This window comes from Amphibalanus amphitrite, unplaced genomic scaffold, assembly GCF_019059575.1.
Source record: "Amphibalanus amphitrite isolate SeventyFive unplaced genomic scaffold, NRLGWU_Aamphi_draft 000015F_arrow, whole genome shotgun sequence".
Taxonomy (NCBI): Eukaryota; Metazoa; Arthropoda; class Thecostraca; order Balanomorpha; family Balanidae; genus Amphibalanus; species Amphibalanus amphitrite.
The window spans coordinates 680,837-698,533 of record NW_024881511.1 but is presented as its reverse complement, the minus strand read 5'-3'; the positions used below and the strand labels follow the sequence as shown (position 1 = coordinate 698,533).

Sequence of the window (17,697 nt, the reverse complement as noted above, 5' to 3'; positions counted from 1 at the left end):
CTTGTCCGCCTCTGTCTCTCGGTCCCTGCTCCCCCAGTCCTCCCGCCAGTCTGGAGTGGAGTGGCATATTGAGCCGCTTCCACCTTCCGCCGGAGTTAGGGCCGTCAACGGGCCGTCAATTTCCGGCCATTACCTACCCACTGACTATTACCTACCTGTGTGATTGTGCCACCTTTGCCAAATACAGCCACTGAACCGTATTTTATCTCTTTGGTCCTTAATTCATTTTTTTTATACGCCTGATTCTCAACTCTTAAACATCAATTTTAACAGTGCGTAAACCAAAAATGAGCCTGATCGGACTTGTCAGCTGGCGGCCAGAGCCTAAATTGTAAACAAGCAAAAATGCCGATAATTTTTACTTTTACCTGACCTGTAACGTCATCGGTGACCTCGAGGTCAATGAAATAGGTTTCGCCCGACAGTTTTTCCAGGATTATTAGACACCGTTTGAATTTTGACGATCGGCCCAGTAGGTTCGGAGATGGGAGGGGGGGGCTCTGGAGAGCCCCCCCCCCCAGTCACTCGCGTTATGGAAAATACCCCAGTCATGCGCGGGTTAACCCGCGCCCTGATGGGGGGGCATTTTGGCCCCCCTGTGGTTTTTCTTAAATAGCGAGAAAACGGCGGCGCGCAGCGCCACCAAATTTTGGGTACCTTACCGGGCATCAATTTGACACCTTCATACAAAATTTCAAGTTACAGGTCACCTCGGGTCAGGAGTTATTGAGGTCAAACTGAGGTCATGTTCGAGTAAAAATGAGCAAAAAACATGACATCTTGAAACGCTCACCAATTCTACAGTTAACAAGCAATAAGTTCTTTATGTGGTTGTGTAGAGAAAAGACGGCGCTACAAAACTGTTATCTCGGATTTTCGAAATTTTGGGATTTTTACCCCCCAAAATAAAAAAAAATTAAAAAGAAACACAAAAAACATCCAAAAAATTTTCGAATTTTGAAAAAAACCGGAATATATGTGATAGTCCCTGCGCTCTTCGATATACATACCTACCAGTATAACGCCTTTTGGGGCGACTAACGGAGCGAGCGAGAGGGTGAGCCTTGCACGTGCGAAATTGCGAGGGGGTACCTCCAACTGAGTTGTGCACGGCACCCTACTAACCGGTCTCTAGCGATGTGCCAAATTTGAGCACAATCGGCCCAGCCGTTCTCGAGATCTGGAGGCGGCACCCTGCACGTGCGCACGTGCAAAATGGGTCCCAACTGACTTTTGCACGGCACCCTACTAACCGGTCCCTAACCATGTACCAAATTTGAGCGCCATCGGTCCAGCCGTTCCCGAGATCTGGAATCGACCCCTGCACGTGCGCACGTGCAGCAGCACCTCAACTCTGGCACATGGATATGCATTGCATAGTGGGTGCCTACCTAAATGCCAACTTTCAGCGCAATCGGCCTAGTAGTTACCGAGATATTGCAACAATTGCAAAAGTGACACCTCTTCGTTTTGCACGTGGCACGTGCATAAGGGGTCACCCACATGCATCGGGAATAGTCCAATACTTGGTAGAAGGAATGAAGCTACCCTACAAAAATTACCGCATGTAAATCGGTCAAGTGGTTGCTGAGATATAAGCCTCGCAAAAGCGTGACCACGGCCGGCCGGCCGGCCGGCCGCTCATACTCAGAAATTTCCGTTAATCTAAGGAAAGACTACGCTCGCTTCGCTCGCTCCGTAACCAAATTTTAGATCGATGCCTCTTTTTTTGGCCAAGTTATAGCGAAAAAACTGTTGAAAATTGATGACGTCAAATTTTTGAACTCAATTTTTAGCAATTCTAGACCACGTAGCGCAAAACGGAGACCACCATTGAACTCCCCGTGACGAACTGCATCGAATCCATACCCATGTTATGCAAAAATATCAACTTTGAAATTTGACCTAATTTGACCTGACCTTGACCTGACCTTGACCTGACCTTCACCAAAACATAATCTCAACTGACCCCAAGGGCTGCCTGTCCCACATAATCGCATTTGGCATATAAAATGGACCATAAAACATGCATCACATGATATTTTTAATATGTGACCCTCAGTGACCTGACCTCTGTGACCTGACCTGGTAACAGTGACCTGAAATAGCAAAATATGTGTTTGACGAATATTTCCCCATCGATGATTTTCAATTAAATGCATTTTACTCGATTTTACAACGCATTTCTTGAAATGCCTGTAAACGGTGAAAATTCGACCTTTGACCTGACATGTGACGTCATCGGTTAGACCGAGGTCAATGAAATTGGGTCACAAGGTAGTTCCTCGTTGGGGCTATCCAACGCCGTTTGCAGCTTGTCGCTATGTTGCGTGGTTCTCGAGATCTTAGGGGGGACCAAAATGGTTCCCCCCCCCCATCAGACCGCGTTGCTCGGCAGACCCCATCAGTGCGCGGGTTAAATATCATACGCAGAAGAAATGTGCCAAAATGGTGATACTGCGCACAGTTCACGGCGCCGTTTCTACGCGTCGACTAAAGCTCTGGGTAAAACTCTGGGGGACCGGGGAAGACAATATCAAGTAGAGATGTCAATCGGATACCAACTTTTTGGTATACCGATACCAAACCGATACCAACTTGGTATTTGGTATTTCAATCGTAATGTGTTTGGTATTTTGTTGGTATCATAAACCCTCACTAATGTATAAGAGGCTAAGAAATCGGTAAAAAGTTGGTATTTCCCTCATTTTCCCAAGTTGGTTTGGTTTCGGTATTTTCTCGTGGTTTTGGTTGGTATTTGGTTTGGTATCGGTATTCCGATTTTCCGTAACTGACATCACTAATATCAAGCACCCGCTCACGTCAGGATGTCCGCTCACGTCCTGCATCACTGGCGGTCGCAGCCGCTAGCAAAAGGGGGGGCCAAAGTCACACTCGCGGGACATAACATTTATCCGTCACCGGGGGGGGGGGGGGGTGATCGGCTAATTTTTTACGTCCACGAGGCGCCGCACAGTTGGCATTACTTATGCTTCATCCATCTCATTCTTGCGTGAAATCTTTGAGCTCAATTTAAGGCAACATCACCAGTTCCATTTACCGTCTCACGGTGTGCCCACCGGTCGGGCCGCTGCACCGTCCATGACGACGGATCGGTGTAGCATAGGTATACTGGAAGGTCAGGCACGCGGATTCATGACCTTACCACTATAAAACAATTCGGAAAAGTACAGATACATCTTGCTAAAAAGTACAGATACCTCTTGCTTTGAACAAGCATGTGAAACCCAGAGAGCATTTTTAGACTATGACATTTACCCATATAGGTACCTAGTTGTGTGGCGGCGGGAGAGAGTAGGTACACCGGCCTCTGGAGACCCCCACAGGTTCCGAGCTTTCAGAATTGGCATCTGAGGGCCGCGCGCGACTCCTGCGGGGCTTCGCAACGGCTCTGTTGGGGCTCACTCAACCTGCCTAGTCCTACTGCTAAAAAGACTGGCCCTGAGCCCTAAGGACTTCATCAGTCTCTGCCAGCCCCAGGACCCACACCGGCTCATGGGGTCCCGACCTCGAAATATGAGGGAATCAGCGCGGGACCATCAGGACGTAAAGCAATCTCGATCAGGACCAACGTAAGGCTGTGCCGGAGACTGCGTGAGCCCTCTGATCTTCAGAAACCCACCCATGTATGTTTTCATGTAGAGGCTAGTTTAGGGCCCTCAGAGACCAGTACAGGGCCTGCAAACTACAAAAGCCAGTAGTTTGAGACCATCAGAGACTGAGTTGGGCTCTCAGAGGCTAATGTGGGTCCTTCCTTACTCATTACAGGCCAGCATGGGCCCTCAGAGGTCAGCGTGGGGCCCTAAAAGACCGGCATGAGCCGTCGTTGGACCCCAGAGGCCAGCACAGGGCCCTCAAAGGCCAAGATGGGCCCTCCTCAGAGGCCAATGCAGACCCTTAGAGGCCGGCATCGGGTCTTCAGCAGCCAGTGCGGGGCCCTTATTGGCACCTAAAGGTTCGTCTTGGGACACCAGAGACAGAAATAAGGCCACCAGGGACCGGTGTGAGACCCTTAGACGCCGGTTGGGACCCCTGAGGCCGGTTAGGGGCCCTCATAGGCCAGATGTGGGGCCTCAGAGGTTGATGTAGGCTCTTAGCGGTCAACGTGGGCGCATGACCGCCACTGAAGTTCCCTCAGAGGTTGATGTAGGCTCTTAGCGGTCAACGTGGGCGCTTGACCGCCACTGAAGTTCCCTCAGAGGTCAGTGTAGGACGTTCAAAAATCGGTGTGGGAGCTATATTAATAGCTGGGCGTGTTTTTTTTTTTTTAGCCTCGTGACGATCGAATAATTGCCAGGGCCCCATACACCTATATGGGGGCCCATTGGTTGTTTGAGGGGGGGGGGGGCAAATGATATGATGGCCCCCTTTATTGACCTTTGGGGGCATGGCCCTGATGCCCCCCCCCCCCCGGCCCCCCGCGACCGCCACTGTGTACACATTACACACATGCCTCTGAGATTACATACTAGCTCATGCAAACTCTATGCAGGCCCCGGAGGTCCCACGCTAATCCTTAAGAAACCAAGCCGGCATACGGCGTCACCACCGGGCTTCTGAGGTGCACAGCAGTACAGCACCAACCCATGAGGTCTTACTTTAGTGTCTTGGAGCCAATCTCCTTTAGCAGGGCCCACCCACCACTGCCGAAGAGGGTCTCATGCCAGCCATTGCTGAATGCTGGGCCTACGAGAGCCTCAAGTAAACCCACGCTGATATTCCATATAAGATCCGGCCATACTCGTGAACCGGTGCCAGCGACGCTGACCGCCAAATTGACAGAATGCGAAACTGAGCCCACTCATGAGTGAAATTTACGTCCTTTGATGGCGCAAGAAAGAAAATGAAACATACGAAAAGCTTTTCTAGGACTTTTGTTCGATCTGAAAGGTGGGGCCAAAAGATAGTATGGCCCCACCTTTCAGCACCAAAGGGGGGGCCATGGCCCCCGTGGCCCCCCCCTGCGACCGCCAGTGTCCTGCATATTGATCTGAGGCGACAGTTGTGAGTGATTTCGCTGTGCCGTTGTGCAGCTGCCAGGAGCGGAGGGGGAGGGTGACGCTGTCTATGACGGTGTTTACCGAGCCTTTGTCGGCGGGATGCCGTGTCACCGATATCTCGCTCTCACCGGTTCACACCCAGAGCCCTGCACCGGGCTGCACCGCCTCGCGGCGGCAGACTTTCCGTCCGGCGTGTCACGGCGGGCGGTTTCGTTTTCATTTTGTGTCCCGACTAGCCGAGATTTGAATTCGAAGTTACGTGTTGTGAGGCTCTTATGGCTCGAATGTTTGTTTTCCTGAACAGCAATTACTGGTTAAGTGGTTAGTAAGTGGTCGTATTATAGTCTTTATCTTTTTTTGCAAGTTGAACGTTTATTTGATATCGGCACACACAGAACATTATATAAAAGCTACGCCTCGCCTGCTTAAGATTAGGTACCAGCGACATTGAACGGGAGCTATTTTAAACTTTGGGAGCCATTGCGGTGTGAAATACATGGCCCTAGCCGTCCGATGTCGCTTCTAGCCGTTTGACCTACCTACATAGGTCAACAAAGGTCACGACCCGAATTCACACAGCAGATTTTGGCCCGCTCAGTGGAGCTAGAGCGCTGAAAATGGCACCGAGGATGCGAGGAGAATGGCACCGGGGAAAATGGCACCAACGTATCTTGAGTCTGAGCTGAATCTGGGTTGAATCTGGGTTGAATCCAGGCTGGTGTCTATGTGCGTCAAATTTTTAACGTTTCACGCTGCCCAAGTCAAACATGGTCACATATTCACTAGCGGTTTGCGGGAAAAGTTTTACGGTCTATGCGCTGCCAGAAAAATATGCTTTCGATCGCAATTGTTCCTATTCGTACGTTCACGAACTTCTGTGTTTTCGGCTTGATTCCTAAATCGACCTAATGGTAAATCGTCTTATTTTTCGACCAAAGGTCATGACCTTTGGTCGACCAAAGGTCATGTGACCTTTGGGTAAAAAGGTGCGTTACTTAAGGGTAAAATTGATAGTGATCAAATAGGCGCAGGTCCTGGCGAGTCGTTTGGTGCCATTTTCAGCACTCTAACTCCACTGGATGGGCCACAATCTGCCGCGGAAATTGGGGGACGGGACCTTTGTTGACCTCTATAGCACAAACGGCTTGGAGTGAGTCCGAAAGTTCGGAACCAGGTATTCCGCACCTAAAGGACTTGTATGTGCAAGTTTCAGGTGGATCCGAGGCGTCCCGAATCTGGGCTGAACTTGGGCTGAATACATGGGCTTGGCCGGTAGTGCGTCGAATCGTTTAAAGGTAGTGTGCCAGCTTTCTTGGAGCGTATGGAGTTAATGGCCCAGATAAGGAGAACCGGATTTTTAGAACTTATCCATACCTTCAAAACTCATGGAAACGTCTTAAATTCTTCAAATTTTGAGTACCCCAGTGCGAAATTCGCCCCGACGGGTTGTCGGTCGTACCCCAACCACATTTCACACCACTATGAACAATAAATGCACACACTGAAATCGCTATTACCGATATGCTCATCCAATCAAGTTTCGATAAACCCGTTCATCATCATCTCCTGCGGTTTCGAACACGCCTGTTAGGTGGCTTCTGATGCTCGTCGAGGTCGGAATTTCCAAATACGCGTGGTGCGTCGGGCCGCGCGCTCTGACTTCGGCCAAGAAAAATGCGTCAGCTGATCATTGTCATTTCTGCCACTTGCGTGTGGTGAAATGGGGTCATAACTTATAAGACGGCTTTTTCATATCAATTATTTTACATAAAATCATATTTCAAACCATAAATAATGTTCGACAGCCAAATAAAAGAAACAATACAATACGGGCTTACAGTTTAAGGCTCGACATTGTGTTGTCTACGATTAGACAGCTGATAACTCATTCCCGTACGTCGTATGGTCGTAACACTATAATGACCTTTGCTTATTGTCACAAGTGCGCCGCATTCGCGATTGTTGCCCGACGCCTGTTTGCAGGTGAGCCCACTACAGTTGTTATACATATCTAAAAACCGAAAAACTTTTAGGCGAAAAAGGCACTATTCCAGGCCCATTTTTTATTTTTTTTGCGATATTAGGTAAAAACAGAAGCTTCTTATCCTAAGAAAAATAAAATGGGAAATCTTTCAAAGGTGGCACACTACCTTTAACGTTCACGTTGCTCAGGTCAAACGAGATCATAATATCCACTAGTGATTTGCAAGGAAAGATTTTATGGTCTATTGGGCCAGGGTACCTATATTGAGTGAATATTGGGCTACCGAATGATGCGTTTCGACTGCAACATGCCTACCTCTTCTTATATTGCAGAACTGCCTGCTGTGCAATGTTTTCTTTCCTATCTGCAGTGGCGGCGGAACACCTTCAATTAAGGGGGGGGGGGGTGGCACTGCCGACTTTTGGTCCCATTCTTTCCATGCAACGCCCATAGGGCTAATGTTAAAATGTCAAGACCAAAGGGGGGCACGGTGCCCCGGTGCCCCCACCGTTCCGCCGCCTATGCCTATCTGGCCCGGGCCGTAAATGACTAATGGTCGTCGTGTGACCCTTCGGGGTTAAATCGGTAGTGGAAAAGTAGGTGATCCATGTCCTGGCGAGTCGTTTGGTGCCATTTTTAGCGCTCTAGCTCCATTGGATTTAACCATGACCTTTGTTGACCTCTGTAGGTCAAACAGTTGGGAGTGACGCCGAATGGTTTGGGCCACGTATCTCCCCACCCAAGATTCTTACATATTCTTACGTCCCCACCTAAGGCTATGTTGTTTGCGAGCTTCTAGTGGGCCAAAGGCTTCCTGACTACCCATGTAGCCGGTTTGAATCCATCAGTAAAAAAAGATAAGTTATTTGATCGTAATCATATTTCTATGTTGTGTGTCTATGAATATCAGACATATTGGCTTTATTTGTTAGTCCTTGGCTTGACCTCAGATTTGGCCACATCGCATTTCAGTTACCTGGATTTGCGATAAAGGGTAAATATAGGTCCTTTTAGGTCGTAGTTACCGCAAGCATAGATCATAGTACGTGACCTGACCTGGTCCTGGAGGTCGGGTCAGTCCGCTACATTCAATGTATTTTGGTCCGGGCCCCCTTTGCACCTTGTTTCGGCGCTGGCCATTGGCCGCTGTCACTGTCTTGGCGCCGGCGATTGGTCGGAGGCGGCGCGGCGCCCCTCTCTCGGCAGACGATAAGTAGCGGTGGCGCGCGTGGGCCGCGCTGTGTGTCGCTGTGCCGGTGATTGGGTGCAATAGGAGCAGGGGTGCTTGTCCGACGGCCCGGACACGAGGCTCGCGGGAGGACGTCTGACGTGGGTCCGGAGACATCAGTCACAGTCACGGACTAGGGCGCACTGCAAGGATCCCACGGAGAGCACCGGGCGAGGCATCGCAGAGCCGCGCGGCCGGCGGCTCGGGTCACAGCAGAGGCTCTCTTGTGTGTTGTGCTTAGGCGACCCATCAGTCTGAGCCACGTCTGAGCTGGGGTAAGTGATTAAAAGACTCGGGAAGGTGTAATGTGATAAGGGTGTATGATGTATGTATACTGAGTGTATCAACGTATCAATGTGACATGAGCTGAGCCGTTTAATGCTTACAAGCGGCTGTGAAGTTTTTGGCGGGTTCTCCAAAATACTCCAAAATACTCTGCCTCCCCAAGCGGTGGGCTTAAAGGGAGCATAACTCTTGAAGAATAAGGAGTGTTTAAAAATGACTGCTTGTAAATCTTTAGTCCTTAATCCCATCAGAAGTGTGAATCAATTTTGTTCAATGAAAAGCCGGAAAGGGCCGTCAAAATAGACGGCTCTCAAATGGTGGGGTTTCAGTCATCAGCCTCAAAGAAAAACGTCTGCTGTCTAATGATTTAATCGTCTAATAATAAGCTTATCAATGTAGACACTACATAGAGCTTGTGAACCTTTTCAAAATAAGCGCGGTGGCACACACAAACCGCTACAAAATAATCAGCTGATCAATCAATACGCAATCGATCGCTGTCTTTCGATATGTGGCTGCGCTTTTCCTTATTCTAACGAAGTGTCGTTCTGGTATACGACATTGATAACGTAACCATCGCTACAACTTAGTTTTTTTATTGATTATATTTTTTTTTTCCAGATTGTATTATATTGGATGAATGGCATCCAAACAGTTTTCATTTTATGGCTGAAAAAACATCCTATTATCACTTAACAACCGACAGCACCGTCGATCGTCCAATTGTTATGAATGCAATTGCGTTTTAAGGCATGATTTTTGAAACATTATGTGTAAAACTGTAAAAAAAACATTAAGTGTTGTTCCCAACGAAATTAAAGGTTCCCTCGAATGTTTTTTTTTCTCCAATGTATTAAATGTTAGCTTTCAAACCCAACTTCATTATCATGGATTGCTTATTGAGTGTTGATTCATGGTTAATCGTGCCTGTTGGTGTTCTGTTTTGCAGATCAAGATGATCGTTCACGGGGTGCGGGCTGCACTTTTGGCAGCCGTTCTACTTCAGGTCAGTGAGCATTTTGTGCATTCGAGAAATGTCGTAAACCGTATAGTAAGTATCCTGTTTATCTCGTGTACTCTTGGCTCTCACTCTCGTTTATGATATAGTGTATGTAGTGTATGGTAGTGGTAGTGTCTGCAGGGAGCGTGTACAGATTGAAATGCCACCCAATCCAGAGATCCGGAGAGGCTCGGCGCTAGGGTCATTTTGTATCGCTGAATGCGATACCAACTGGACCGTCTTCTCTTCTCTTTGTTTTGTGTTCATAGTATGAACCTGGTACGAACAACGTCTGCAGGGCAAATTCTATTCAATCGTGGCTCATGCTTTATTCACAAAGCACCAACAAATGTCTACGGCTTACACTATACTTTTTAGACGAAAATGACCGAGTTACTGGAGGCTCGGTGATCTCATAATTTGTCATTTTTGGACAATGGACATATATGCGTGCAGACGTCCTATTTTAGCATATTCTCATTAAAATTAATAATGTTTGCACGGCCGATCAGCACTACGCGGTGGTTCGGGTGTCATCGTATGAATACCGATATAAGTGAAGAACTACTTGAATAAGTTAGGTAGGTATATTTAATGAGTACTGTGACATCTCTTTATTCTTACATCTAGCCTCTTGTGTCCATTCAGTAGTGAATAAGCCGCAATCAAATGGTCGATTCATGTGCTGACTCCAGCCTGCGAACTGAGTTGGTCGCTTGCGCCCACCTCAGCCCTCATCTTAGCCGTTTAATATTATCGGTCATCTAGGGGGCGTCGCAGATGATTTTAGCGTAGCGCTTTGTCTCCACATCAAGGAAACAGTCATTTTGATGATAGATGCTTGTGAATAAGCGTTTAATTAATTATTGAATATCCCCACCAGACTGAAAGGGAAACTTCATAATAGTGATACCGATTGATCATATCAGAACCTACCGCACTTAGCGTTTGATGTCCGATCGACTAACCTCTGTCCAAGCCGGTATTCTTACCGTGGACAGTAGCCTCTGCATGAGACTGAGAGGCCACCGCCTTTCCTCCCGCCATATCGGTAGCCTCCGCACGGGTCCACCAATCAGCGGACATTGTCATGCCGCAGATGAGATGCGCCTCATCTCTGGCGGCGGAGAAACCACCCAGCTGCAACTGGGGCTAGTTTCTCGGGCGCCTGCAGCGGCCGCGCCCCGCCCCGGCCCGGCGGTCCCCCGGCCGGGCAGCGCCCGCCCGGCCGGGTGCCAATCGCCCGGTGAAACCGCCCATCTGGCGCAGCCCGACACTCACTCTCGATTTCTGTCAGCCGTTTCGCCGCCCATGTCAGACTCACTGCTGACGGTCCAGTTTATCAGACAGTTACACTATAGGTGTCATCAGTTTCACTTTCATTGGAGTTCGGACGGTAAAAGAGATCGACGGTGACTCGCAGGCGGGGTGTGTGAATCCGTTACGCTCCTGCGGTTACCGCTTCCTGAAAGACGAAACGAATATCCTTTCGTGACATGCAGAATGCAGATGTCATATGGAAAACAATTGAAAAGGCTTCAAAGCTGGTCGTTGTAAACACCGTCATCGGAGCTTGTTTACCTTTTGATGCGATATTTATTTTGTAATTTATCACATGAATTTAGATGTTATGCAAGCTTATGCAATGCACATATATAGCATACCTACTGTCACTTTGCCGTGTCGCCAAGTTCTTGCACATTGGTCTGACTCGATGAAGGATATGGGGTCGATGTCTATCGATTGTCGATGCTCATTTTTCATCGTCAGCGATCAGGCTTCCTGTTAATCGTTTCTGTTCTTTCACTGCGATGGTGGATTATGACCCTATCGAGAAGGATCACGCCTCCCTGACTCCGGTAGTCCCAAATCGCCCCGGGCTTCAATGGACCGCTGTCTGTCCGGGGTGAAGGTATATACACACTACACGATGCCAAGCGATGTCACGACCGCTCACGGCCATCAGCCACAGGGCCACTGGGTCGGCCGGCCATTGGAGTCGGCACGCTCTAATGGCCGGCCCATGAATGGCCGGCCGGCCCGATTACGCTGGGCAGTAATCGCCACGCCATGTGTGGATCGCCCATGATCGTAAATACAATACAATACAATACAATGCTCAACTGATAATGTGATCATCCCAGTTTGTCAACACTGTGTCCAAGCTCATGTCACTCATTATCTAATGCTTGCATACATTCCCGCACCTTTCTCTGACCTCCGATCATCTAATCATCTCGGCTGATATTTGATACCCGTGCTGGTTGCCTCAGACGCGTGCCGTCATACCTAATCCGTAGTGTTCGTTCCGGAGCGATGGTGACGCCGGTGACGCCCGTGACGTGTGCCGTAACGGGCGCTGTTGCGGCACCGGGGCGGTCACCGGTGACGGCCTCTTGGTGATAGACATGGTCAGGATGAGGGTAGGACGACGTCAGAACACTTACAGGCACCTGTAGGTCCCATCTCATAGTGTCACTTGAGTCTTGTACCACACCGCCCATTATTACTGTCGCAAGCCTGTCACATTTTATTTTGTTCTTACTGCCTCGTCTCCCTCGCTCTTCCCTGGGATCGTTCAAGCGGCGTTTTACGGCACCTCCTCCTCAGCTACCACTCCCATATACTTTCACCTTCGCACGGTCCTTTCAGCTAACTGTCCCAATTGGTCTTGCTCTCTGGGAGAGGCGACGGTTTGTTTGTTGGTTCTCAGGGTGGATCTCAAACTGTTTGGGAACCTCGGCCTCTCGATGCAGTCAGGCGGCAATGAAAGATGCCAGCGATGGAGGTATAGCGGCAAAGGGAAGACCAAATTGGCGTCCTGTGCTGAACGGTTTCACAGAAAACATGACGTGGCTTCCATGGTCGCATTTTAGCACGGCGTCACCTATAATGCTTATGACTGTGCCTCTGCCAGATATCTTCCTTTATGTATCCTTTTCTCCGTAATGTTGTAAACTCTCATCGGAAGTTTTTGGTTAATTTCTACTTCTCTCCATGACAAAGTTTCGCGAAATTCGTCTCAAACAACATTCAGTCTTTTTACTACGAAGGGGATAGTGGGTAGTTTTTTATGTATGTAGTTCAATAGAATACCTTTACCTACGTTTCGGGACTCAAAAGTTTCCGTGTTTATGTATCCGATCTCTTTTCCTTCAATATTTATGAGCAATCATAGTTTTAATTAATTGTGTCGTTAAATTTGTCAGCCACTAGTAACAGACGTAGGTCGTTTTCCTCACGTTTACCGGTTACATCACGTCTTGTCTCGATAGACGTCCAGTCATAGCTCCAGGACCTGGAACTCGGCCCAAATGTTCGGGTTTCTCCAGCGGCGCACGCTACAAATGGCCCACGGGGGCGCGGCTGCCATGTGAACTAGTCGGCAGATAGCGAAAGTGGGTACATCTGCCAGCCGGTCGGCTGGCGCCGTAATACCGTAACTGGCTGCAGCGTAACTGTGACGCCGGCGTTCCGGACGAGTGGGTACGGACGCGGGCCGGGCCGAGGTGCTATTGTGGCGAGTGGGAGGACCGGGTCGCTCGCGCTGCTGTGACAGACGGTACGATGACGGGCGGGGCTGCTGTAATGACTGACGGACGGTTGAGGTGGGGAAAGGGGTCTGCTGTGACAGACGGTGTGGGCCGAGGGGATTTGTTACCATAGGCGCGGGAGCCGGGGGGGCAGTGGGGGCAGCTTGCCCCCCCAACTCTGGGGCCGTGGGGGCGGTGCCCCCACAGCTTTGAGACGGAATACCACACTTTTTTTGCAAATGTTTTCTTTTTTTGTTGAAAAAGCCGAGGGGTGAAAAATAAGTGGTCTAAAACCGGCGAGAAAACTAGATTTGGGGGTACCCTAGGTTGATCTCCATTATGGTGTGCCCCCCCAGTCGGAAAGTAGTTCCCGCGCCCCTGTTTGTTACTCATCGCGAGATCGGAGCGCTGCTCTGTGTGACGGCCGAAATATCCTCGTTTTTCACAGGCGGTATGCGGACAGAGGGCGGTACAAAGCGGACAAAACGGGCAGGGTGGACCGTCGGTGGCCAACATTGAAGTCCAGTGCCAGAAGACTGGGATGCAGGTACAGATCGAGTTCTCAGAGCGGTTCGACGGCATCATCTTCAGCAAAGGACACTTCGCCGATCCCAACTGCCGGTAAGAAGCTTTAGTCACCCTGAGATACTTAAGCGACACCCAACCATCGGTAAGGAACGCTGGGAACCCGAGTTATTTTGCCGACCCCAACTGCCGGTAAGTAACCGACAACAGGGCATAATGGTATCTTCGATGATAAGTATACCCTGTTCTTTGCCTAGAATTTCCTTTTCAAATCACCTTCAGCGTTTCATTTTCACCAGCGTCCAATGTCTTTGGAGTTTGCTGCCGTCGCGCGAAAGTTCACAAGGCCTTGCGGTACAGCATAAATCCAGGCGTCCGCGGTCCGCCTTTACCGACATCTAGCGGCAATAATTGTAAGCTCATGGCAGAGAGCCTAGGCGCATACGACTGCGATTGCGTAACGGCATGATTTGCATGCGAAAAGTGGTCGAACGATGAACAAACCGGTCATATATGTTCAGCCACCTTTTGCGGAAGGTTTTGATCATGCCTCTTATGCATCGTCGTTTATAGAAATATTTATCGCTATTCGCTACCTGATTTAAGCGGACCAATTTTAACAACGCTAGGTATTTCTTTTGCTTAGTAATGAGCACTTGCGGTGTATGTGAGCTTGCGTAAATCTTTACCTTTCGGAGTTTACTACCTAATGATACTTCTTAAATGACACAAGTGCAGGCATCGGTAGGATTGTGATTGCAGGATTGCAAAATCCTGATCGCATTCCTTTTTGGTGGATTGCACCTGGATTTGAAATCCATTCCAAAAAACAGGATTTGATTGCGGATTGGATTGCATCATACTTCCATTTTTTGCAATCCAATCCGGATTGTGTTTGATTAGTGCTTTGAAATGGTTTGTTGCGATTGAAAATTATTAGATCGGCTTCATCGGCTTAATGTAGTTTGCTATCAAGGGCTTTACATCTAAACTTGAAATAATTTAAACGCTTTTAATTTAAACGCTCAAAATAATATACGCTGATGAACTACATAGGAAGGGCAAAGTTACGTATTTGAGGGCGAGTTTTAAAAATATAAAACACTGGTTGGGTAGAGGTTTCAATGTGGGGGTGTTTGAGGCAAAAAATATTTCCCATAAAATACCTGTGCCTTAGATAGGAATTACTCGTAAGACTAGGTACTAGAAATGGGTGATTTGGGGATGGAGGCACGGCCCTATGCCCCCTCCCTCCCCCAGATCCACTAGTGCACATAATAATACAACAGGATTGCAAAAAAGGATTGCGGATTTGATCTCAATCCAAGTGAAAAAGGGGATTGCGGGTAGGAATGCAATCCACTTCGGCACTAGGAATGTGGATTGGGAATGCAATCCTTTCAAAAAGGATTTTACCGATGCCTGCTTACTGAATGAATGACGCTTACTAACTGAAACTCCCATTACCTGACTCATAATGAAGGCAAGGTAAAGCCACGGCGCACTCCATTGACACGCGTGTGTCCGGAGCTATGTATCTGTTCTGTGTCTAGTCTCTCTACACCGCGCTTCTGTGGTGACCCGTGCGTTGCAGCGCCTCCGGCCGGTCCGGCCCGGCCCGCTCGTGCTGACCTGGCTCTCGTTTGGCAGGTACGCGGGCGGGCCGGGCCGCGGCGGTCGCACGCGGACCTTCACCGTGCCCATGACCAGCTGCGGTACCAGCGTGCGCGACGGCACCGTGTTCAGCAACACGGTGGTGCTGCAGACGGACCCGACCATCCAGGAGGCCTGGGACCTGGCGCGCACCATCACCTGTGACTGGCAGCGGGCCGGCGCGCGGCGCACCGTCACCTACTCGCCGCTCCCCGTGGCCGGCATGCAGGCAGAGGAGGTGCGCTTCGCCGCCAACGAGTCGGTCAGCTGCGGCATGGACGTGCAGGTGGGCCGCTGGCCGCAGTCGCAGGCCGTCACCCAGATGGTCTCTGTCGGCTCAGACCTGTCACTGCTGATGTTTGCTGAGGACCCAGCCGGTCAGCTGGATCTACGTGTGGGCGAGTGCCGAGCTTACAGCAGCGCCGACTTCCAGAGCGCTGCTAGTGTTCAGCTCACAGACTCCAACGGCTGCGTGCTCAAGCAGAAGCTGATGACGGAGCTGCAGGTGACGCGCCGACAGCTGGACGGACGAGATCGTGTCATCGCCTACAGCTACCTATCGGCCTTCAAGTTCCCGGATGTGCTGGAGGTTCACTTCAGCTGTGACGTCGAGGTCTGCAAGGGCCTCTGTCCCAAGTCGTGTGTGCGCCGCGATACCTCGGCGGGAGCGAGAGTAACCTCACAGCGTCCAGCGACGGTGGCGATCACACGAAGACCAGTGACGACCTCTCAGCGCCCGGCGGCGACCTCTCAGCGCCCGGCGGCGACCTCTCAGCGCTCGGCGTCTGGGTCAGTGTTCCCCTCTCGTAGGCCGGTGGGCGGCGGGCGGCGCCGGAGGCCGGTCGGTCGCACGGTCAGTCCTCGTCGTACCACCCCGGCCATCCGACGACGGGTGACCACGGCTCAGACGACCACAACTGCCGCCACCACGACGGAGTTTAGCAGGAACGCAGCGCAGCCGCAGCAGCCACAGACAACGCAACAACCGCAGACAACGCCACAGCCGCAGTCATCCCAGCAGCCGCAGCAACCGCAAGGGCAGTCTTCACAACCTCAAGGTTCGCAACAGCCACAGCCCCCTACCAAGGACTACCCAACATTCAACATCAACACAAAGCGTGACTTTCCGAGCAAGAATGCCCTGGAGGAGGGTAGTGTGCGTACCGACAACCTGCTCAGCCAGTTGGCCAACATCGAACTGGGCCGACTCCCGGGCTCTGGGAGCTCACAGAGCGGTGTACCAACCCCGAGGAACCCGGCGCCGCGTGTGCCGGACGCCGTCACCAGCCGCCCGCCGCCCGGGAAGAGAACCCCACCATCTGACCTGGCTGCCACCCGTGTGGTGCAGACACCGTTCGGCCCAGTAACCGTACCGGCTGCCTTGCTGGCTGGAGCTACCAACGGTAACAAGCGTCAGAACGCCTCAATCAATGACATCCCCAGCACGCCCGTGCCCACGCCTCCACAAAGCTCCAATTTCATCTCGTTCGAGTCTCCGCCGGCGGAGAATGAGGTGCTCGGCGCTGCCACGCAGCTCCGTGCGGTCGAGGCGGCGCCGCCGGCCGCCATTCCCGTACCGATTCCGGTGCCCGTCAAGCGACCCAAGCCCGGCCGCGGTCGGAAGCGCCGGCTGCGGGGTCCGCGTTTTCCGTTCGGTCTACGCGGTCGTTCTAAGCGGTCTCTTGTTCCGCCGGCCGAGATCAGACCCGTGCGGCTCTCTCGGCAGGTGTATGTGGCTGCCGAGGACGAGCTGACGGCCAGTGAGGGCCCGGAGCCGTCCAGCCGCCGGCGGCCGGCCGACTATGTCTGTCTGGGGGTGGGCACGTTTACTGCCGGGCTGCTGGTGGCCGCCGGCGGTGTCCTGTTCGGACTGGCGGTCGGCTGCGCCGGCTGCTGGCAGCGCCGCCAGCGGACCAGCCGACCCAAACTGAACGCTCTGCCCCAGGTGGACAGGCTGTATCGGCGGGCCCGCTAGCTACCCCGACGAGCAACTTACCGCTTTGGGGGTCGTGAACGGTCTGTCTTTCAGCGTTATTTGTTGGTGTAAAATAACTTATCGGGCCTATGGTCAATAGATTCGACGCAAGCTCTCAATTTAGTGTTCTATTATCATGTTTTCTTCCATTCATCGGCGTAACTAACAAGGGTCTGGGATTTTCAGGGCTTAGTTGACAGACACCGTACTGTTTGCGGTTTTTAGCTTGTTTATAGAGCTAAGCGCTTGTATTGGTTTTTAGAGCTATGTGTGAGACGCGCCGGGATCTGTCGACGCTGCACGCTCCTTTCTGGGAGAATGGGGACGGAACGGCGCCAGCGACTGTAGGTAAAATGGTCGATGGCCGATGCTGGCGCTGCAATGTGTAAATACAAACAAGTGCTACTAATTGCTGTCCACATGCATTAGTAATAAAAAGGTAAAAACAAAAACAGTTAAAATGGTGCCCCTCTAATGAAATAGACCGACGGAT

The 17,697-nt window shown here is 50.8% G+C and overlaps 1 protein-coding gene across 1 annotated transcript; it reads left to right on the top strand.

Moving 5' to 3' along the window:
• The first annotated feature begins 8,242 nt into the window (after nt 1-8,242).
• LOC122385649 (proteoglycan 4-like) lies at nt 8,243-17,656 on the top strand. Its single transcript, XM_043374064.1, has 4 exons — nt 8,243-8,508; nt 9,468-9,524; nt 13,500-13,672; nt 15,227-17,656. The coding sequence occupies exons 2-4, from the start codon at nt 9,474-9,476 to the stop codon at nt 17,202-17,204; spliced, it is 2,202 nt and encodes a 733-aa protein (XP_043229999.1). The 5' UTR covers nt 8,243-8,508; nt 9,468-9,473; the 3' UTR covers nt 17,205-17,656.
• The last annotated feature ends 41 nt before the right edge of the window (nt 17,657-17,697 follow it).